We start from the raw sequence: 18,121 nt of genomic DNA, 5'->3' as shown, positions 1-18,121 counted from the left end.
AGAGTCTTGGTGGCCGTCGCTTCCCACTGATGGACATCCCGGGACAAGGCAGGCAGGGGCTGTGTCCCCATGTCCCCCCCATCCCGCTCATCTGCCTCAGGTGGGGGCTGAACCAGGGGCTGATCCTGCACGCCGAGAAGATGGCACACCGTGCCGCGCCGCCACGTCTCCACCGCATGCTTCAGCTCGTCTCGGCACCAACACCCGGCTCTGCCGGCTATCGCAGCAACTTTATTGACGAGGGGAGGGAACGCACGGCTGGATCGGGGCAGGGAGAGGCTTCATGGGGGTAGGAGAGCACGTGGCCACGGGGAGACGGGGCCGGGACCCCCCGTTCGTGCTGCTGAAGGCGCCTAATTAAGGGGTGCGGCTGATGGCTAACGGGTGACCCGCAGCCCTGGTGCTTGTGCTGGCTCAAGGCGGCATCGGGTGCAGGAGGAGCTGGGCAGGAGCTCAGTGTTGGGTGGCTGGGGTCCCAACGGGCTCGTCCCGGGGGGCTGGGGAGCTGCCCTGGGGGGGGACAGGGTGCTGAGCTGGCACGGGGGTGCCCGACCCTCAGGGAAGGGTCTGAGGCCCCTCACTCTAACCCGCAGCCCCCCAGCCTCCCGGTCCAGGCTGGAAGAGCCCCATCCCAGCTCGCAGCTGGCATCCTGGCGTGTCCCCGTGTGCTGTGGACACGGATCCATCCAGGACTGGATTACGCCCACGAGCAGAGGGGCTCCTGGCCCCAGAGCACCAGGGACACCCACGCTACTGCCATCAGCCCGCCCCGAGTGCCAAAGTGGGGACGTGTGGGAATAGCCTTGGTCCTGGGGAGTGGGATGAGCTGCAGAGGACCCCCACCCCTATCCAGGTGCTCCCAAATGCCCAGGGTGCTCCCAGCCCCCTGGGTGTCTCCTGGTCCTCCCACCCCACGGCTCACTGCCCGCGTCGGATGGGGTAACGTATGAGCCCCCCCGCCCCTCAGTGCCACGCGGGGCTGCAGGGACGGGCACGGGGCCGTGGGGACATGTCGAGGGGGGCACAGGGGTACACGTGGGGTGTGGGGACATAGCGAGGGGCTCTGGGGAGCTGCACCAGGGCTGCGGGGCTGCGCAGCGGGGGTGAGGCATGCACTGGGGTCGGGGGGATGCACACACCCTGGTGCCCGCTGGGGACCTCGGCTCTGGCAGCGGTGGGAAGACTGGAGCCAGCACAGTGGGACCCGGGGCGGGGTTGCAGAAGAGGGGCCAAAATCCCCGGGGGCGGCACGTGGCCCCACTCCCGAGTGCCCTAACGGAGCGTCGGGTGTGCCGGGAGGGCAGCATCTCCCCACGCACTCGGCCGCGGCCCTGGGTTCAAGCCCCACCGCCCCACCACCCCACCCTGCTGTCGCCCGTCTCCGCTCCGCGTGTCCTGTCGGCTTCAGCCCTCCTCTGCGGACGGTGCCGCCGGGATGCGCCGTGTCCCGCTCCCCCCATCGCTGTATGTACGTACTAAGGATGTTATTTCACCGGGACTGCGGACAGTATTAAGAATTAAAAGCCAACCTGTGTAAATAGGAAGGGGTGGTCTGTCTGTGCCCCACGCCCGGGCTGGGGTGACCCGCAGCCCCCCCGCAGCGTTTTCTGGATCCATTTCTTGTGCTTCACGGCCGAGGTGGCGACCGGCGGCTTGAGCGGGTCGGTGAAGTCGCGGCTGGTGAAGGACAGCACGCCGGCCACCGCCGCCGGCGCCCCGCACACCAACGGGCCCCCGGAGTCACCCTGGGTGGAGGTGACAGCGGGGAGCGGACCCCGACTGGGGACCAGGGGCCCCCCGCCCCCGACCAGGGGCACATCCCGCCTCCGCTGGGGTGGGCAGAGCTTCGCAGCCGGTCGGTCCCTTGCAAAGCCCTTTGGCCCCCCCAGCTCCTCACCTTGGCCGGTGCGGAGCCCCTGCGGCGTCCCTGGAAGCAGATCATGGTGGGGGCGATGCCGCCGTCCCAGAAGCGGCTGTTGTTGCACATCCGGGCGTCCAGCACCGTCACCTCCAGCTCCTGCAGCGTGGGTGAGAGCCTGCCGTGCCCGCGGACCCCCCAGCCCGCCAGGCTGCACGCCGCCCCCGCCGCCGGCTCCCGCCCCAGCAGCCTGATGAGCCGCCGCGTCTTGCTCAGCGTCACCGTCCCCTCCAGCTGCGGGCAGGGCGGTGGGCAGCGTCAGACCCCCCGCCATGGCCGGGGGCTGGCAGGGAGCACCCCGTCACGGTGGGTGGGTGGCCGAGGGGGAGCATCGAGCCGGCACGGCACCCACGGGAGCGGGGAGATGTCACCGAGCCGTGAAAGCGCTCGGAGGTGTAAAAAGGAAATGTCACCGAGCTGTGGCTGCGAGCGCGGCTGCACCGGCGCGGTGTGAACCCCCTCGGCCCCCTCCCTGGCAACGCTTCCCGGCACTGCCGACAGTCACGCTCCTCCAGCCCCATGGCAAACCCTTCCCTGCGGCCGGCGCAAGCCCCACCTGGAGCAGGAGAAGGTCGTTTTCCATCGTCTGGCGGTCGTAGCCGGGGTGGGGACAGGCCCCCCGGATGGGGAAGGTCTGCGTGGCCGCCCCACGCTCCCGCAGGCTGTGCAGCCCCACCACCACCGTCCCCACGGCCCTCGTCCTGCCCCGCAGCGGGAGTCGGTGTCGGCAGGAGCCCAGCGCTGGGCACACTGTGCCCTGCCGAGCCCCCCGGTCCCTGCGCCGGGCAGGATGCGGCCGCTCCGGACTCACCTCGGCGGGAAGCAGTGGGCAGCCGTCAGCACCCACCGCTTGTGCAGCAGCGCTCCCCCGCAGGCGTGAACCCCCCCGAACTGGACGGACACCATGTAGGGCCTGGAGTGGCGTTTGGCCTCGTGCCCCCCGATGACCGACGGCTGGAGCCAGCGCCACGCTGCCAGGGAGCAGAGAGCCCATCCCCATCCTGCCGCCGCCAGTTGGCCGCCTCGCCAAGAGGGCAAGGCTGAGGTCCCCAACCAGCACCCTGCTGCCATCCCCTGCTGCCAGCGATGCCGAGACCCCGCTGGCCACCCCTGAACCCCCGCCCTGGCGCTCACCCGGCCTGGCTGGCAGGAGAGTGAGCAGCAGCAGCAGCCCCAGGCTGCCCCTCGCCTCCATCCCTCGTGGGCTGGCAGTGCCCGCCGGCTCCGCGTCCCTCTGCGGCGGCGACACGACGCTGCCGTGCTCCGTGCCGAGCCAGCGCGGTGCCAGAGAAGCTCTCGAGTCACGTGTGAAAGCGACGCAGGGCGGCAGTGGGGCACGGACCCCGCTAAGGGGGGCAGGAAGGGGAAGAGGCACCCACAGGGTAACACCTGTGGGGGTGGAAAAATCACCCAGAGCGACGCCGGTGCTCCGTGGGCTTTTGCTTCCACCTCGCTCCCGGCTCGCCAAGCGCCACGGAGGCGTGCGGGCACAAAGTCACATCTTCGGTTCTTCCAGAAGGGTTTTTTAATGGAATTTGTGACAATCCCCAGCGCTGGGGTGACCCGTTGCCACCACCTTTATTTATGAGCAGTACAGGACAACTCCACTCCCACCACCATCGCTGCGGGGCCATCGGCCCCCAAACCAGCTGCGAAACCACCCCCGGTTCCTCAGCATTTCGCTTTGGAGGATGAGGCAGGCCTGGCCTTCCTCGCCCCCGAGCAGGACCTTCTCAGGCTGTCCACGAGCCTGGGGAAGAAGGACTCGGTCTGGTACTTCAGCTCGATGAGGTGCTGCAGGAAGAGAGGCACGTCGGCTTTCTTCACCCCCACATACACGGGGATCATCTTGGTCCCATGGCAGTGGATGATGTGCTGCAGGTTCCACTCGGAAACGCGTTGGCACCATGGGTCATGCAGGGACTTGGCGGAGAGGAGGAGGATGGCCACGCGGCTGGCCTCGATGACCTCGACGGCGGTCGAGATGGTGGACGTCCCAGCCACCTGGTCCTGGTGCTCCACGTAGCCCCGAAATCCCTCCTTCTTCAAGCACTCCGAGATGCGGGAGGCGATGTTGTCGTCTTCGGGGCAGTACCAGATGGAGAAGTCATAGGCGACGCGGCGCTGCGGGGACACGGATGACATGCCACCCCTCGGGGACAAGGGCATCGAGTTCACGGGACAAAAACGGGAGGGCTGAGCCTTTCCGACCGCACCAGCAACCTGCTGGCACCCAGACGGCCCCTCCCTGGCACAGGCAGCAGGTCCCACTGCTCCCTGGCACCGGGGAGGTGCCGGCAAATCCCAGCAATACCAAATCCTCCCGTAAACCAAACGCAATCGGTTCTACCCTCAATTTGGGCAAACAAAACTGTGACCACGGGGCGTCCGGAGGTGGCCACCACCGTCCCGGTCAGAAAAGTTTCTGCCTCATGTCGGAAACGCCGCGCTCCAGCGCCGCTCCCGCCTGCCGCAGCTCCTCGCGCCGCTCCCGCAGCCGTTCCCGGGACTCCCGCAGCCGCTGATTCATCTCCACGTAGGCGCGGCTCTGCCGGTACAGCCGCTCCCGCTCCGCCGCCGCCGCCTCCTGCCCGCTGCAGCCGGCGGAGCCTGGCGGAGGGCGGCATGGGGGTTCGACGGGGGCCGTGGGCCCCCCCGACCCGCCGCTCGCCCCCCCCCGCCACCGCCGAGGCTCACCTGGGGAGGGGCCGCGGGGCCGGTGGGGCTCCGAGGGGAGCAGGAAGACGGGGTCGGCCGGGCGGGCGCCCCGCACGTCGGCCAGGACCTGCGCGCCGCTGGGGGGCTCGGGGCGGGTGGGCAGCACGCGCTTGGCCTTGGAGCTCATCCCGGGGCTGGCGCGGGTGATGGGGAGGGGGGGGAAGGGGGGGGGGCTGAGGGGGCTGCGCTGCCCCCGCCCCGGCCGTCGGACGGACCGACCGACCCCCCGCGCGCTGCCCCTCGGACAGACACAGAGCCCTCCCCGCACTCCGACAGAGCCCCCCCTCGCTGCCCCCCCCCGGACAGACAGACAAACCCCCCTCGCTGCCCCTCGGACAGACACACAGCCCTCCCCGCACTCCGACAGAGCCCCCCCTCGCTGCCCCTCCCCGGACAGACAGACAGACCCCCCTCGCTGCCCCCCCCCCGGACAGACAGACAGACTCCCCTCGCTCCCCGCCCCCCCGCCGGACAGACAGACAGACTCCCCTCGCTGCCCCCCGGACAGACGGACAGACAGACAGACCGACCCCCCTCACCGCCCCCCCCGGACAGATCGAACTGCCCCTCGCAGACAGACAGATCCCCGCGCTGTCCCGGGACAGACAGTGGTCCTCCCACTGCCTCTTAGACAGACACACGGACAGACAGACAGCGGCCCGCCCCCGTTTCCCTCAGACAGACGGGCTTCCCTCGCTCCCTGCCCCAGGACGGACAGACCCCCTCCTTGCCCGCCCCCCCAGACAGACTCCCCACTCCCTCCCCAGGACAGACAGACACCCCCTCCATACCTCTGCAGGACAGACGCCCCCCCCCCCCCCCAGTCCCCAGGACAGACAGACAGAGGCCCGCCCCGCCCCTAGGACAGACAGAAAGACAGCCCACAGAAGCGATCCCCCCGCGCGGGACAGACAGACAGACACAATACCCCCCGTCTCCTCCAGGACAGACAGACGCTTCCCCCTTCCCTGGGACAGCGCTGCCCCCTCCCCCCCCCCCCGGACGGACAGACAGAAGGACAAAACCCCCCTGGCACGCGCCCGCCCCCCCCCGGACAGACAGACCGACCCGCCCCGTCGGACAAACGGACAAACAGCCACCCACCTCACCCGCCGCCGCCCTCCTCGGCCACCGTAGCGCCAAAAGCCCCCCTCCCCCCTGCCTGCCTTCCGCCCCGCCCACCGATTACGTCACGCCGCCCCGCCCTCCCCTTTCCCGCGGGCCCCGCCCACTGTCTTAAAGGAGCCGCCGCCCCGAGGGAGCGCACATGGTTCGCGGAGCACCGGGGGGGTTTATTGCGGGAAGGAGCGGGGGGGTTTGGGTCTGGGGCTGCGTCTGGGCCCCCGCTCGGCCGGACCCGGCCGAGCGGGGGCCCAGACGCAGCCCCAGGCTCGAGGTCACGGTGCTGGTACCGGTGCCGGTACCAGGGGGGGGGCTCAGGAGTTGCCCCTCTCATTTCCTCTTCTCTGCTTCTTCCACCAGGTTCAGGGCTGCTCGGGAAGCTGCGGGAAACACGGGGATGGCGTTAAAGCCTGTCCCACCCCCCCCCGGGGCACCGGTGGTCCCAGGGACGAAGCCATCCCATTCCCTCCCGGACCCCCGGCGGAGAGGTGGGGGGGTCTTCAAATAGGAGCACATGGCGGAGCCGAGGGAGGACGCGCGGCGCGGGGGTCTGGCTACGGAGAAGCAGGAGGGAAAGCGCCGGCTCTGCCCGCGCCGACGGAGAAAGGGCCGGTGGTGCGTGAGCCGCGCCGGTGCCCGCCAGAGCGGGAGCGTGGTTCGGTTTGGCAGCGCCAAAGTGGCCACAGCCGCCCGCAGGATGCGGTGGTCGCGGCGGGGCGGTCGGCACAGAACGGCCCTTTTTCCCTTCGGCGGCGGCAACCGCGGCTCTTACATACGGGCGGGCTGAGCTGCGGTGCCACCCCGGCTGCCCGCCGGGCTCTGCTGCTGACCAGAGTCCGCAGGACTGGACCGCGGGGCGCAAAGAGAAGAGAGAGAGTTACAAAGAGGGGGGGAGCCCTCGGCTCGGCCCCCGCCGCCGCGCGGGCACACGGCTGCGGGAGCGCGGCTCGCCACCACGGAGGGATGGCCACTTGCCGGGACCTAAGACGAGAGTTGGCTGTGTCCTGGCAGAGCTGGGCCGTGCTCCAGGGAAAACCACCGGCCCCGGACACGGAGCAGGACAGCGGGGAGCGGAGGAGCCGCGTTACCTTCTTGGGTGATGCTGGAAGCCGCATCCAGGGCTTTGGTGCTGAGGTTGCCCAGCACGTTGTCCACGGTCTGGTGGTGCCTGAGGAAGCAGGGCCGGATGACGGTCTGGTAGAGCACCTGTGAGCCGTTCCAGGACACGGGGGCCATGCACCACAGCAGGAACAGGCACTGTGGGGTGGAGAGACGCTCCAGAGCTGGAAGGTGGCAGGGCAGGTGGGCACAGTCCAAGCCAGGCAGCCCCCAGAAGGTGGGCAGTGACAGGGCAGCAGGTGAGCTTCTCCAGTGCCCCCCAGCCTGGTTGTAGGGCAGCTTCCCAAGGCCAGAGCTCACTGGAGGTCCCAGGACTGCAGGGAGCTCCACGATGGACTGCAGCCACACCCCCAGCCACCACCGCTGCCCTGCTAATGGGGCAGAGCCCACCACGCTTGGTTCCTCCAAGTTCAGCCATCAGGTGAGAGGACTTGGGCCCCAGCAGCCCCCAGCGAAGCTGTTACCTTCCCAGCATAGTAGAACGGGAACCAGTAGAGGAAGATGTCGGAGAAGAACTCGGCTACGCTGAAGACGCCGTACACCACCCAGTACGTCAGCCACGTGGTGTCATCCTCCTTGCTGGAGCTCTCGATGGCTTTGATGCTGCAGCAGGAGAGGGGAAGGGCACTGCTGCTGCAGTCCTGCTGCCAGGGTGGGCACCTCCTTCCCAAGTCCTCCACACCCTGGAGCAAACCTGCTGCTGCTCCAAGCTGGGACTGCGCCAGGTCCCAGTGTTTTCGGGAAGGTCTCAAGAGCTTCCCGACCATAACTGCCCGTTTGTTTACCAGGGGGACCCTCGGCTAAGGGCAGGGAACGCTCTCCAGGGAGGCTGGGCTGGGACGCTGGGACTTACGAGGCGTACGCGGGGTAGGCGAAGCCGATGAGGTTGCAGAGCAGCGCCGCGCCGCAGCCGAACACGAGGTACAGCCCCAGGAACGCCACCGAACCTGGGGGGGCACAGAGAGGATGGTCACCTACCTGCCGACACCGAGACGGCGAGGAGAGACCCCGGCTCAGTCTGCCCAGCAGGTTTCTCATCCCAGTAGGGAGCAGAGGCGCATGCTGGGACCCTCCAGCTGGGAGTAACGACCACCCCCAGTTAATTCCAGCACGACCCTCCGCACACCAGACCACCGAGGGGCTCAACACGCCGCTTTTGCAGCCGCGCTGAGCCGCGACACACGGCAGGGCGCTCGCTCATCCCCGAGGGAGCCATGACCTGGTCCTGTCACCATTTGTCCCCTCCCTGGCTTGGAAGGGACTTTACCACCACAAACTCCCAGCGCTTCCGACCTGTCACCAGCCTGGACCCGGGCCAAGGCTGCGGAGACGTCGGGAGCGGGGACTTGAACTCACGCCCACAGTCCAAAGTTAAGGGACGGAGCTTCCCGTCCGCGCGCGGGGCTGGGAGCCGCTCGGCATCTTGATAACGACTGTTCAAGGACAAGCCTTGGTGCCGGAGCCAAGCACCGGGAGAGCGGCCTTGCTGCCGGAGCACGTCTCCGTTCTGCTCCCTGTGCACATCCCGTGCACGCGCGTGTGCTGCGCGGCCACCGTTGGTGAAGGATTCAGCCCCCCCGAGAACCAGCAATCCAATCTCGCCTCCCTCTTCTTAAATTAAACCGTTAAAATTAAATTTTGGTCGTTTGGAGCCTGCCCAGCCCTCAGATGCTCGCAAGAGGATCAGCAGAATTGGGAGAGCCGGCGGAGGGGGGAAGCCGGGACAAGGTTTTGGTGCCAAAACCCGGGCACAGCAAAAAGCCCTCACTCACATGCGGGCTCGGAGATGCCGGCATCCAGCGGCTCCCTCCCAGCCTGCCCGAGGCAGCCAAAACACAGACCCCAAAGGGGCTGAGGGCACGAAAACAGCCGGGACACGCGGAGCTGGAGTCGAGGGCACGTGCTGTCACAGCCCAGCAGCGTCCCCCGTATCCCGCGTACCAACTCCTCCATCAACGCGAGCACTCGCCCTGCAGCGGGCAGGACAGCCAGGACTTAACCTGTCCGTGCCAGTGAGTCAGAGGAAAACCCGTGCTCGGAGGACGGATTATCCCCACTCTGCTCACCGCAGCGTTTCTGTGCCCTGCTCTGGCCCCCGGTGCGGGGCAGCCGCGGCTCTGGGCACGAACGGGGCTTCGTGTCTTTCCCAGGAGACGCGGCTTTGGAGCAGTGGCAAACCTCCCCTCAAGGAAAACAGGCAGGTCCAGGCAGTGCTGGGTTTTGTTCCCCCAAAAGCCTCTGCAGGGATTTCACGGGATAAGTTTAGCCCCCAGAGAAATTTACGTAACAGCAAAAAAAAAACAAGTGCAAGGCTTCACTTACAACGGAGAGCTGCCGAGGGGGCGGCCGGAGCCGTCCCACGGTGCCTGGCTTGGCAAGGAGGGCGAGCTGCCGGGGTGCCGGCCAGCCTGGCTGGCCCCGTGCCTTGGGATGGGGACACCGACCTCCTCCGGGATGATCTTTACCCAGCTGAAGCCACCACACGGCTGACCTCGCTGTGCTGCCCAGAGGCCAGGCAAGATGGGCTCCAAACCGCAGCCCCTGGGTCATTTACTGGCTCCAGAGATGCAGAACAGACCCTGATGGGTTCCAGCACAAATCAGGAATTGCTCCAGAGCCGGGGGAGGGAGAAATCAGGTATCTGCAGTTTAGCACCAGCTCCTCCTTTTGCAGGACAGGGACTGAGAACATGGGACCATCGCTCCTCGGTGGAAGCGGTGCCCTCACTCTTCCCCTACCCCAAAAAAAGTCCTTCACACCTGAGCACAACTAAAGCCACGGGACCGTTCTGCTCAGAAGACGCCCGATGCCACGTACTGCATCCAAACACAACCCGGTCACAGCGGCACGTGCCCGTTCACGGACCCTTTTCTCTCTCGGAGTGGGAAAACGAGCCCTGCAGCAGGTAAAGGGCCAGGAAATTGCACTGGGAGGCGAGAGGCAGGGAAAGTGCCCGGAGGAATGCAGGCAACTGGGAACCCCAGTTTATAGATTTTCTATATTTATATAAAATCCTGACTGAGAGAACACGGACAGGCAAGTTGTAAATTGGCAGAGAGTGGCACAGGGCCAAGGGTCAGAGCAGAGGGGTCACTCCGTGCCAGGACGCCGCTCCCCGGGGAGATGCCGGCTGGTTTCTCATTAATGAGCAATCAGGATCCGATTAACAGCCGGACCTCTGCCCTCCCGCTGGGGAGGGAGGTGAGTGGGACACAGGGATGGGCGCTCCCATCCCGACACCTGGTCTGACCCGCTGCGTTTTGGGGGCTCAGCTGTCGGGGAGTGAGGACCCCCCTCCGTCAGGGCCAGGCTTCTCGGGGATCCTGAGGGTCTGGCTGAGACCCTGCAGGTTTTGGGGTCGAGGTGCGACATTTCACACCTGCTGAAGGCGAGGACGGACGGCGCGGCCGCCCCCCGCCCGCCCAGACAGCCCCCCGGCCCCCACCCCAGCGCAGCCCCACTCCGTGAGCGCACCCAGCAGCCCCCAAACGCGGTGCCCTGCCTGTCCCCAGCCCGTGCCCCCCCCCGCAGAGCCCAGAGGCACGGTGAGGGGCTGCCAGGGCACCCCAGGAAAGAGGAGGGACCCCCGAAATAGGGGAAGGGAGCCGAAGGGGAGCGGGGGCGCGGGGTGCCGGTCGCACCTGTGGCCAGGTAGAGCCGCCGGACGCCGGTGCGGGCCTCCAGCCGGCCCAGCAGGTCGCCGAGCAGCCCGGGGCGCTCGAGGAAGCGCTGCAGGCGCTGCGGCACCGTGCCCATGGCGGCGGCACCGTGCCCATGGCGGGGGCCCCGGCCCCGCCCCGCGCCGCCTCGCCCCGCCCCCCGCGGCTCCGGGCCAATGAGGCGGCGGCGCGGGGGCCGGGAGGGGCGGGGCCGAGCCGGGAGGGGCGTGGCGACGCCGTCGCCGTGGCAACGGCCGCTCAACCGCCGCAGCCTCGATGGCGGCGCGGCCGGCGCTGGGGCCGGGGCTGCTCCTGGGGGCGGCGATGGTCGCCGCCGCCGCCGCCCCCGCGGGCCCCGCCGAGCGCCGCGTCTACCTGAGCAGCTGGGCCGTGCGGGTGGCGGCGGGGCCGCGGGAGGCGGCGGGCATGGCCCGCCGGCACGGGCTGCTCTGCCTGGGCCAGGTGCGGCCCGGCCGGGGCCCGGGGGGGGCCGCCCGGCTGCGCGGGGAGGGCGGCGTGGCCGGCGGGGGCCGGGCAGAGCCCCGCACCTCCCGTCCACGCACCCTCACAGAATCCCAGAATGTCAGGGATTGGAAGGGACCTCAAAGGATCATCTAGTCCAATCCCCCTGCCGGGGCAGGACCACCTAGATCAGATCCCACCAGAACGTGGGTTTGGAACATCTCCAGAGAAGGAGGCTCCACAACCTCTCTGGGCAACCTGTCCCAGTGTTCTGTTCCCCTTACTGGGAAGAAGTTCTTCCTCGTGTTTAAGCAGAACCTGCTATGTTCCAGCTTATCTCCATTTCCCCTTGTCCTGTCACTGGATGCCACTGAGAAGAGCCTGGCTCCATCCTCATGGCAGTCACCCTTTCCATATTTATAAACATTAATGAGGTCCCCCCTCAGTCTCCTCTTCTCCAAGCTAAAGAGACCCAGCTCCCTCAGCCTTTCCTCATCAGGGAGATGCCCTCGTGCCCCCCTTCCCTCGTCCCCACCACTCATCCCCTCCACCGCGTGTCCCGCCGCGGGACTCGGGTTTAGTTGTGAAACACGGTGCTCCATCGTTCCCGCCAGCGCTTTGAGACCCTCCGATGTAGATAAAAGCATCGCTCGGGTCCTCTGTGTGCGCACGGGTGAGCCGGGAAACCCCAGGGGCACGGGAAGCCTTCCCCGGGAGCCCGCCCTGTCTCCCGGTGACACGCTCGGCTCGTCCCGCCGCGTACAACTCACGTTAAACGCGTCTTTCCGATCTCTGCGGCCCGCGTCAAGCCGGCACACGTGTCCCCAGCCCTGCTGCTTGTCTAGAAAGGGTCTCACAACAGCTCTTGGCACCTGCAGGTGATGGAGGGAGAACCATATTATCACTTCAAACACCGCGGCACCAGGCAGAAGGCCTTGAGCAGGCACTGGGGCTGGAATATGCGCCTGGCGAAAGAGCCAAAGGTAGGGAGGAGGCGGTGGCAGGGCCCAGGGACGGAGGCACGCGGTGCTGGGAGGCTCTCCCTGACACCAGCAACGCTGCTTCCCACCCAGGTCCTCTGGTTTGAGCAGCAAACCGTAAAGAGGCGCACGAAGAGAAGCGTCAGCGTGGTGCCGACGGATCCCTGGTTCCATAAACAGTGGTACATGGTGAGATTTTGCCGCTCTCTCTTCTAATCCTGGAGCAAATCGCCTCCCCGAGGCATAAACAGGACTAATGCTGACAGTGATGAGGCAGCAGCAGAGTCCTTGAAGGTCACCCGCAGCCTCCTGCCAGGGGCTGATCAAATCTAATCCGTTTTCCAGAACAATGACATCAATCCTGATCTAAACATCCTCACTGCTTGGAGCAAAGGGTACACGGGGCTGGGGGTTGTGCTGACCATCCTGGATGATGGGATCGAGAAGGACCATCCGGACCTGTCTGCCAACTACGTAACTACGATGGGCTGAGCTCCTTCAGGGTGTCTTGTCTCCAGTGGAGGGTGGGAGCTGGTGCCTTCATCCCACCTGTGGGACTTCGCAGTGGGAACTCAGCCTCTCCGTGGCTGGATCAGACGGTTTGGTGTCTCCCGCAGTGGAGCGTCACATCAAGGAGATGTTAGAACTTGCACACGCTCAGGCCCCCACATTACAGCAAGCTGCAAAGCCAGTAAAGCTGGTAAACCCTCACGTGCTCCGCGAGCCGAGGGGGAGGAATCGGGAAATCTTAGTCGTTGTTTATAACGACATGGTTCCAGTTTTTGCAGCTCCTCTCTCCCCACCGCAGCTGGCAAGGCTCGCCCTCGGGCGACTCGCCACGCTGGCCGGTCTCACTCAACGTGAGCCTGGGTACGCTGGAGCAGCGCAGCGACGTGCAGAGTTACGCTCCTTTAGCAAAACCCCGTTTCCAACAACTCCGGGTTAACCCGGCGCGGTTACTGGGTGTGAAGGACCCCCCCTGCCCTCTCCGGGCTGGGCAGGCAGCGAGCTCATGGGCACGGCAGGGTGATCCTGGTGATCCGAAGTGCCAGGAGCCCGCCGAGCTGTCACAGCCCGCACCGAAAGGCAGTTTCTGCTCATGCTGGTGCCTCTTTTTGCAATAGGACCCCCTGGCAAGTTATGACTTCAACAGCAAACGACCCCGATCCCCAGCCCAGGTACACCGCCGGGGACGAGAACTGGTGAGTTTTGCCAGCTGCTGTCGGTGCAAATCTCTTCCCTGCGCTGGGTGCTTTACCTCGGGGCGCTGAGGCTGTCCCGGGCCCCTTCGCCCTGGCAGGGGATGGCTCACGGGCTGCCCCTGCCCCGCAGGCACGGGACACGCTGCGCAGGAGAGGTGGCAGCTGCAGCCAACAACCGAATCTGCGGAGCCGGCGTTGCGTACAATGCCAAGGTTGGAGGTGAGCCCTTGCTCCGACGTGCTGGTGGGACGGGAGTCACGAACCAGCTCCAGCACCCTGGGGGGGACACACAGCCCCACGCATGGCTGCTCTGGGCAGGGAGCCAGAGGTTGCAGGGGGGTAGAGGGTGCCGCGGTGTTACCGCACGCCCGGCCGTGGGGCTCCCTGGGGGTTTAACGCCCACTGCGGCACGGGGCTCTGGCTCCCCTGCAGAAATGAGTGTGGCAAACGGGGTTAAAACCTGGGAGAACTCGCTGGGCTTGATTGCAAAGGGCTTAACGAGGAGCTCTGGGGATGTGCTCATGGCAGCGGCCACGCAGAACCATGGGAGCCCGATCTCCTCGGGGCAGCGTCGCGTGAAGGGTGCTCCAGGCAACTAGGGGGTGAAGCGGGGGGCCATCAAGATGCCACTCAGCCCTTAGACGCACGTGGCATGAACATGAGCCCTCCTGTCCACCCGGAGCCAGCGTGGCCTCCCAAGTGCTGCCACCCCCCGGGCACTGCCACCCCTGTCCTGGCCCTGCAGGTGTGCGGATGCTGGACGGTCCCATCACGGACATGGTGGAGGCTCAGGCGCTCAGCCTGCGGCACCAGCACATCCACATCTACAGCGCCAGCTGGGGACCCCAGGACGATGGGAAGACTGTGGACGGGCCGGGCGTGCTGGCAGCGGAGGCCTTCTACAGAGGGGTCACCAAAGTGAGCTCGGCACCGGCCCCAGGCACCTCGCTGGTGCCATGGCTCCCTGCTCACCCCCCTCTGCCTCCCCTCTGCCAGGGACGGGGTGGCCTCGGCTCCATCTTCGTCTGGGCCGCCGGCAACGGCGGGATCAACTACGACAACTGCAACTGCGACGGGTACGCCAACAGCATCTACACGCTGCTGGTGGGCAGCGTCCTGGCGGACGGGCGGAGGCCCTGGTACGGCGAGGGCTGCTCCGCCATCCTCACCACCACCTACAGTGGCAGGACCGCGAGCGAGGCGCGGATCGTGAGTGCCACGCCGGCTCCGCCGGAGCAGCCACCCTCGGGCAGAAACCAGTTCCCGGCAGCGAGTGGGCTCATCCCACCCGGGGAGGGAGCCTTTAGTAAAGTGTTGGCATTAGACCCCCAAAAGCCCGATGGGGGCATTGACTGGAGCTCCCCAACTCCAGCCAGTCCTGCCCTTGGCTCCAGCTGCAGTGCCAAGACCCCCTTGTCCCCCCCAGGTGACCACCGACCTGCACCACCGCTGCACCGACGGGCACACGGGCACCTCTGTCTCGGCCCCGCTGGCCGCCGGAGCCGTCGCCCTTGCGCTGGAGGCCAAGTAGGTGCTGGCACGGTGGCAGGACAGGGTGCCTCTCTCCCAGTAGGGACAGGGAAGGGGGGCTTTGCTCGCAGGCAGGTTTGGGGGTGCACAGCTGAGGTCTCCCCGGGCTCTGGCGGGGCAGCCCCTTCTCCCGGGGCACTGCGGGAGAGCGGCCGGAGGCAGGAGGGGAGGTGTCCTCTGGAGGTCTCTGCTGCTCCCATTCCAGCAGTGAAGGAGGGTGTGGGGGCACCAGTTTGGACCCAGACAGCTAGACCCAGGAGTTAGAAGAGCCAAATCTCACTCTCCAAAGCAGAGACCTCTGCCCCAAGTCCTCCTTGCTTCCAGCCCGGCGCTGACCTGGCGGGACGTGCAGCATCTCGTCGTCAGGGCCTCCAGCCCTGCTCACCTGCGGGCAGAGGACTGGGCTGCCAACGGGGTCGGACGCAAGGGTGAGTTCGGGCCTTGGGCACTGCCCGCCCTGCCTGCTCCTGCCCTGGGCCGGGAGCCCCTGGCACACTCACGGTGCAGAGGGGCTGACATATCCCTGTCTTGGGTGGCATCTGCTTTCCAGTGAGCCACCACTATGGCTACGGGCTGCTGGATGCTGGGCTGCTGGTGGAGCTGGCCAAGGTGTGGGCAGGAACGCGGCCTCAGCGAAGGTGCTCGGTCAGGGCTCTTCGCACCCCCCGGTAAGGGGTGATGGTATCTCCTCTGGGTTCCACCTCACACGGGCTTTCTTGTAGCCAAGTCATGCTGTGCCCGCTGCAGGAACGAGCGATGCTTCCCGGGAAGCGGTCCGTGCTGCACGGCTTCTGCTGCAACCACAGGGCTGTGCTCAGAGGTCGTGGCGGAGGGTGGGATGCCCTCGGAGGGGGAAGAGATGCCCTTACCTCTGTCTTGTGCCTGGCAGGAACATTGGTGTCAAGCTCACTGTCTCTGCAGACGTCTCCTCCTGCTCAGGGAGGACCAAGCGCATCCGCTCGCTGGAGCACGTCCAGGTCCAGCTCTCCCTGAGCTACAGCCGCAGGGGGGACCTGGTGATCGCTCTGACCAGCCCAATGGGCACCACATCCACACTGGTGACTGTGCGGTAAGGGCGCTCCGCGAGCTCGCGGCGAGCACCTTGCCATGAGACTTACCAGGTGCCAGGGGGGCAGAGGGGGTCCTTCTCTCACAGCCTCTCCTGGGGCTGGGAGACACTCCCCCCCACTGAAGCAGCTCCCTCGGGCCCCCACGGGAATGGACTCACCATGGTCAAAACTCCCCTGTGGCCTCTGCCACGTCTTGGCAATGCCCATCGCACCAAGAGGAGGGTGACTCCAGGGCCTCCCTGGGCTGGGTCGCTCCCCTCCAGCCCCGGGCTCTCACTCCCAGCCTTCCTCCCCTCCAGCCCGTACGACACCAGCCAGCGCGGCTACAAGGACTGGACCTTCATGTCCACGCACTTCTGGGATGAGAATCCCAACGGGACCTGGACGCTCCAGCTAGAGAACAAGGGCGATGCCTACAACACGGGTGGGTGCCCGGGGCCCCTGGAGAGTGAACCCCACTCACCGAGGTCGCCCTGTGCACTGTCGTTCTTCCCTCTTCTCTCCTCCTCTTTGATTAGCAACTTGTTGGCTCGTCCTCTTCCCGCTCCTCCTGGGCACGGGGTCTGGCCAGAGCCCTTTTTTTCTGCAGGGCCACGTTTGCACGTGTTTCGAGGGTCTCAGGAACGGGGGGCATGGCTTGCTCTCCCCCGTGCAGCCCCAAGGCTTCCAGCTTTGCAGCCACCAGCTTACAGATCCCAAATCCTGGAGATCCCAAACCCAAACCGCGTTCCCGAATCCTGTCCCTCCTGCCCCCAGGTCTGCTGACCAGCTTCATCCTGCACCTCCGCGGCACGGCCGAGGACATGACGACCAGGCGCTCCGCAGCCTCTGCCAGGGACGAGTGCCTCAGGCGGGACGCGCGGGGAGCGTGCCAGGGTGAGTCTTTGGGCAGGAGGGGCTGGTGCTCTCGGCCCCCCAGCCCGGCTCACGCCACCGTCCCTCCGCAGAGTGCGATGGCTCTTTGTACGCCCACCGGCGCTCCTGCCTGCCCTACTGCCCTCCGCGCTACTACGGCCGTACCCGGAGAGCCGCCACTGTGGCCCACGTCTGTGCCCGCTGCCACCCCTCCTGCTACACGTGCCAGGGCGCTTCGGCCAACAACTGCACCGCCTGTCCGCCCGCCCGCACCCTGGACGAGCTCACCCACTCCTGCTCCCCCCAGCAGGGCTTCCCCCCCGAGGAGGGGCTGCGGAGGGACCTTCTCCCTGTCCTCATCCGCAGGGTCCTGATCCTCTCACCCGTCCTCTATGTCACGTACCGTGTGGCCTTTTGCGTCGTGAAAGGTACCTCCTGCTGTCCCCGGGCTGCCAGGGCGGTGTGATGCCAGCCTGGGCTGCCCGGGCACGGGCAGCCGGACCCCAGCCTGGGACAGAGCTGCCCTTGCCCGACTTCTGAAATAAATTTGTCGTTGCCTTTCCGGAGTGCCTTCTCCGAAGGGTGATTTCCCTTCCCAGCGGCACCTGGGCTGATCCCACCCCATCCCCAGCTCTGTGCATCGGCAGAGACGGGGGTGGTGGCTTCCCTCTCCGCCTGGCTCATCCCCCCACATCCCCTGGGGACCCGTGCCGTGCCGGGGGGCCCAGCCTGGCACGCTGCTGCAAGGGAGCTATTTCCAGAAGGGCCGGGAGCCCTGTGCCCTTTCCCAGACGCGGAGGGCCGTGGGGAGGAGGAGGAGACGTGACTTCTCTCCCAACAGCTGCACCCGAGCGACCACAGGCAGCTCCTCCAGCACGAGCTTAGCCATGAGCCCGCGCCGCTTCCGGCAGAGCCGAGGCAGCCGGACTCCGAACCGCTGCTGGGGGATGACAGCCCAGACCCCCGGTGCTGCCGCCCGGTGCGGGGCACGGTGCGATCCCCGGCTCCCGTTCACCAGCAGCCTTTAGTCCTTCAAAAAGGGGCCCAGGGGGTCCCTGCTGTCCCCCCCCCACCCAGCGGGGACGAAGGCCCTGGGCTGTCGCTGTCCCATTGGGGCTGGCAGCGGCACAGCGGCAGCTGCGCCCCGGCACGCAGCGCGGCACCGCGCAGGGCTGGGACAGGCACGGGGAGAGCTGCCAGCTGGGGCCCTCCCAGGGACACCGGCACCACTCCGGGCACAGCGTCCCAACCGCAGGACCGCGGGACACGGCCGTGGCATGGTGGGGTGGGATGGGGGGGGGGGTTGCCCGCGCCGCCGGCTGTGCCAACCCCGAGCACAGCGTGTCTGTGCCGCTGAGCCGTGTTTGGCAGTTACAGAAGAGAGCGAGACCTTCGTCCACGTGTGTAATCGCCCGCGAAAGAGCCCTTGGCCGGACCTCACGGAGCGCAGAGAGGAGGGATCCGGGACGGAGCTTTTCCTCCAAAG

General features: G+C 67.0%; 4 protein-coding genes across 5 annotated transcripts; 1 reads left to right on the top strand and 3 right to left on the bottom strand.

Moving 5' to 3' along the window:
* Positions 1 to 1,517: 1,517 nt before the first annotated feature.
* Positions 1,518 to 2,860, bottom strand: GZMM (granzyme M). The gene is made up of 4 exons (XM_086627540.1): positions 2,730 to 2,860; positions 2,475 to 2,619; positions 1,898 to 2,152; positions 1,518 to 1,745 (listed from the first exon to the last, which is right to left on the bottom strand). Exons 1-4 carry the CDS (start codon positions 2,822 to 2,824, stop codon positions 1,518 to 1,520), a joined length of 723 nt encoding a protein of 240 aa, XP_086483666.1. The 5' UTR covers positions 2,825 to 2,860.
* Positions 2,861 to 4,316: 1,456 nt separating this feature from the next.
* C28H19orf25 (chromosome 28 C19orf25 homolog) lies at positions 4,317 to 4,763 on the bottom strand. Of its 2 annotated transcripts, none has more exons than XM_086627844.1 (2): positions 4,603 to 4,763; positions 4,317 to 4,512 (listed from the first exon to the last, which is right to left on the bottom strand). In XM_086627844.1, the coding sequence occupies exons 1-2, from the start codon at positions 4,761 to 4,763 to the stop codon at positions 4,332 to 4,334; spliced, it is 342 nt and encodes a 113-aa protein (XP_086483970.1). In that variant the 3' UTR covers positions 4,317 to 4,331. The 2 variants fall into 2 exon arrangements, with proteins under 2 accessions (XP_086483970.1, XP_086483971.1); XM_086627845.1 differs by having other exon boundaries at positions 4,606 to 4,763.
* A 1,325-nt stretch (positions 4,764 to 6,088) lies between these two features.
* REEP6 (receptor accessory protein 6) lies at positions 6,089 to 10,633 on the bottom strand. Its single transcript, XM_086627538.1, has 5 exons — positions 10,519 to 10,633; positions 7,731 to 7,824; positions 7,342 to 7,480; positions 6,847 to 7,015; positions 6,089 to 6,138 (listed from the first exon to the last, which is right to left on the bottom strand). Exons 1-5 carry the CDS (start codon positions 10,631 to 10,633, stop codon positions 6,089 to 6,091), a joined length of 567 nt encoding a protein of 188 aa, XP_086483664.1.
* A 179-nt stretch (positions 10,634 to 10,812) lies between these two features.
* On the top strand, positions 10,813 to 17,101 carry PCSK4 (proprotein convertase subtilisin/kexin type 4). Its single transcript, XM_086627537.1, is given in 16 exon segments — positions 10,813 to 10,998; positions 11,877 to 11,981; positions 12,072 to 12,167; positions 12,324 to 12,452; positions 13,103 to 13,132; positions 13,134 to 13,180; positions 13,311 to 13,399; positions 13,926 to 14,098; positions 14,177 to 14,389; positions 14,607 to 14,707; positions 15,035 to 15,138; positions 15,261 to 15,378; positions 15,600 to 15,779; positions 16,080 to 16,204; positions 16,537 to 16,656; positions 16,728 to 17,101. Coding segments are annotated over 16 exon segments (2,190 nt in total).
* The last annotated feature ends 1,020 nt before the right edge of the window (positions 17,102 to 18,121 follow it).

The sequence above is a fragment of the Tauraco erythrolophus genome, chromosome 28 (assembly GCF_009769465.1).
Source record: "Tauraco erythrolophus isolate bTauEry1 chromosome 28, bTauEry1.pri, whole genome shotgun sequence".
Lineage (NCBI taxonomy): Eukaryota > Metazoa > Chordata > Aves > Musophagiformes > Musophagidae > Tauraco > Tauraco erythrolophus.
Note: the sequence above shows the minus strand (reverse complement) of the source record. Positions and strands in the feature narration are given on the sequence as shown.

What these genes read in the sequence shown, in the direction of transcription:
- GZMM (XM_086627540.1), bottom strand. Translation starts at nt 2,824, where the DNA reads ATGGTGTCCGTCCAGTTCGGGGGGGTTCACGCCTGCGGGGGAGCGCTG. An exon ending in GCCCACTGCTTCCCGCCGAG is followed by an intron (nt 2,620 to 2,729) that starts GTGAGTCCGGAG and finishes GCTGCGGGGCAG; the next exon opens with GACGAGGGCCGTGGGGACGG. An exon ending in GGGGCTCCGCACCGGCCAAG is followed by an intron (nt 1,746 to 1,897) that starts GTGAGGAGCTGG and finishes ACCTCCACCCAG; the next exon opens with GGTGACTCCGGGGGCCCGTT.
- C28H19orf25 (XM_086627844.1), bottom strand. Translation starts at nt 4,763, where the DNA reads ATGAGCTCCAAGGCCAAGCGCGTGCTGCCCACCCGCCCCGAGCCCCCC. An exon ending in TCCCCAGGTGAGCCTCGGCG is followed by an intron (nt 4,513 to 4,602) that starts GTGGCGGGGGGG and finishes CGCCGGCTGCAG; the next exon opens with CGGGCAGGAGGCGGCGGCGG.
- REEP6 (XM_086627538.1), bottom strand. Translation starts at nt 10,633, where the DNA reads ATGGGCACGGTGCCGCAGCGCCTGCAGCGCTTCCTCGAGCGCCCCGGG. An exon ending in GCGGCTCTACCTGGCCACAG is followed by an intron (nt 7,825 to 10,518) that starts GTGCGACCGGCA and finishes GTGCCCCCCCAG; the next exon opens with GTTCGGTGGCGTTCCTGGGG. An exon ending in GCCTACCCCGCGTACGCCTC is followed by an intron (nt 7,481 to 7,730) that starts GTAAGTCCCAGC and finishes CTCCTGCTGCAG; the next exon opens with CATCAAAGCCATCGAGAGCT.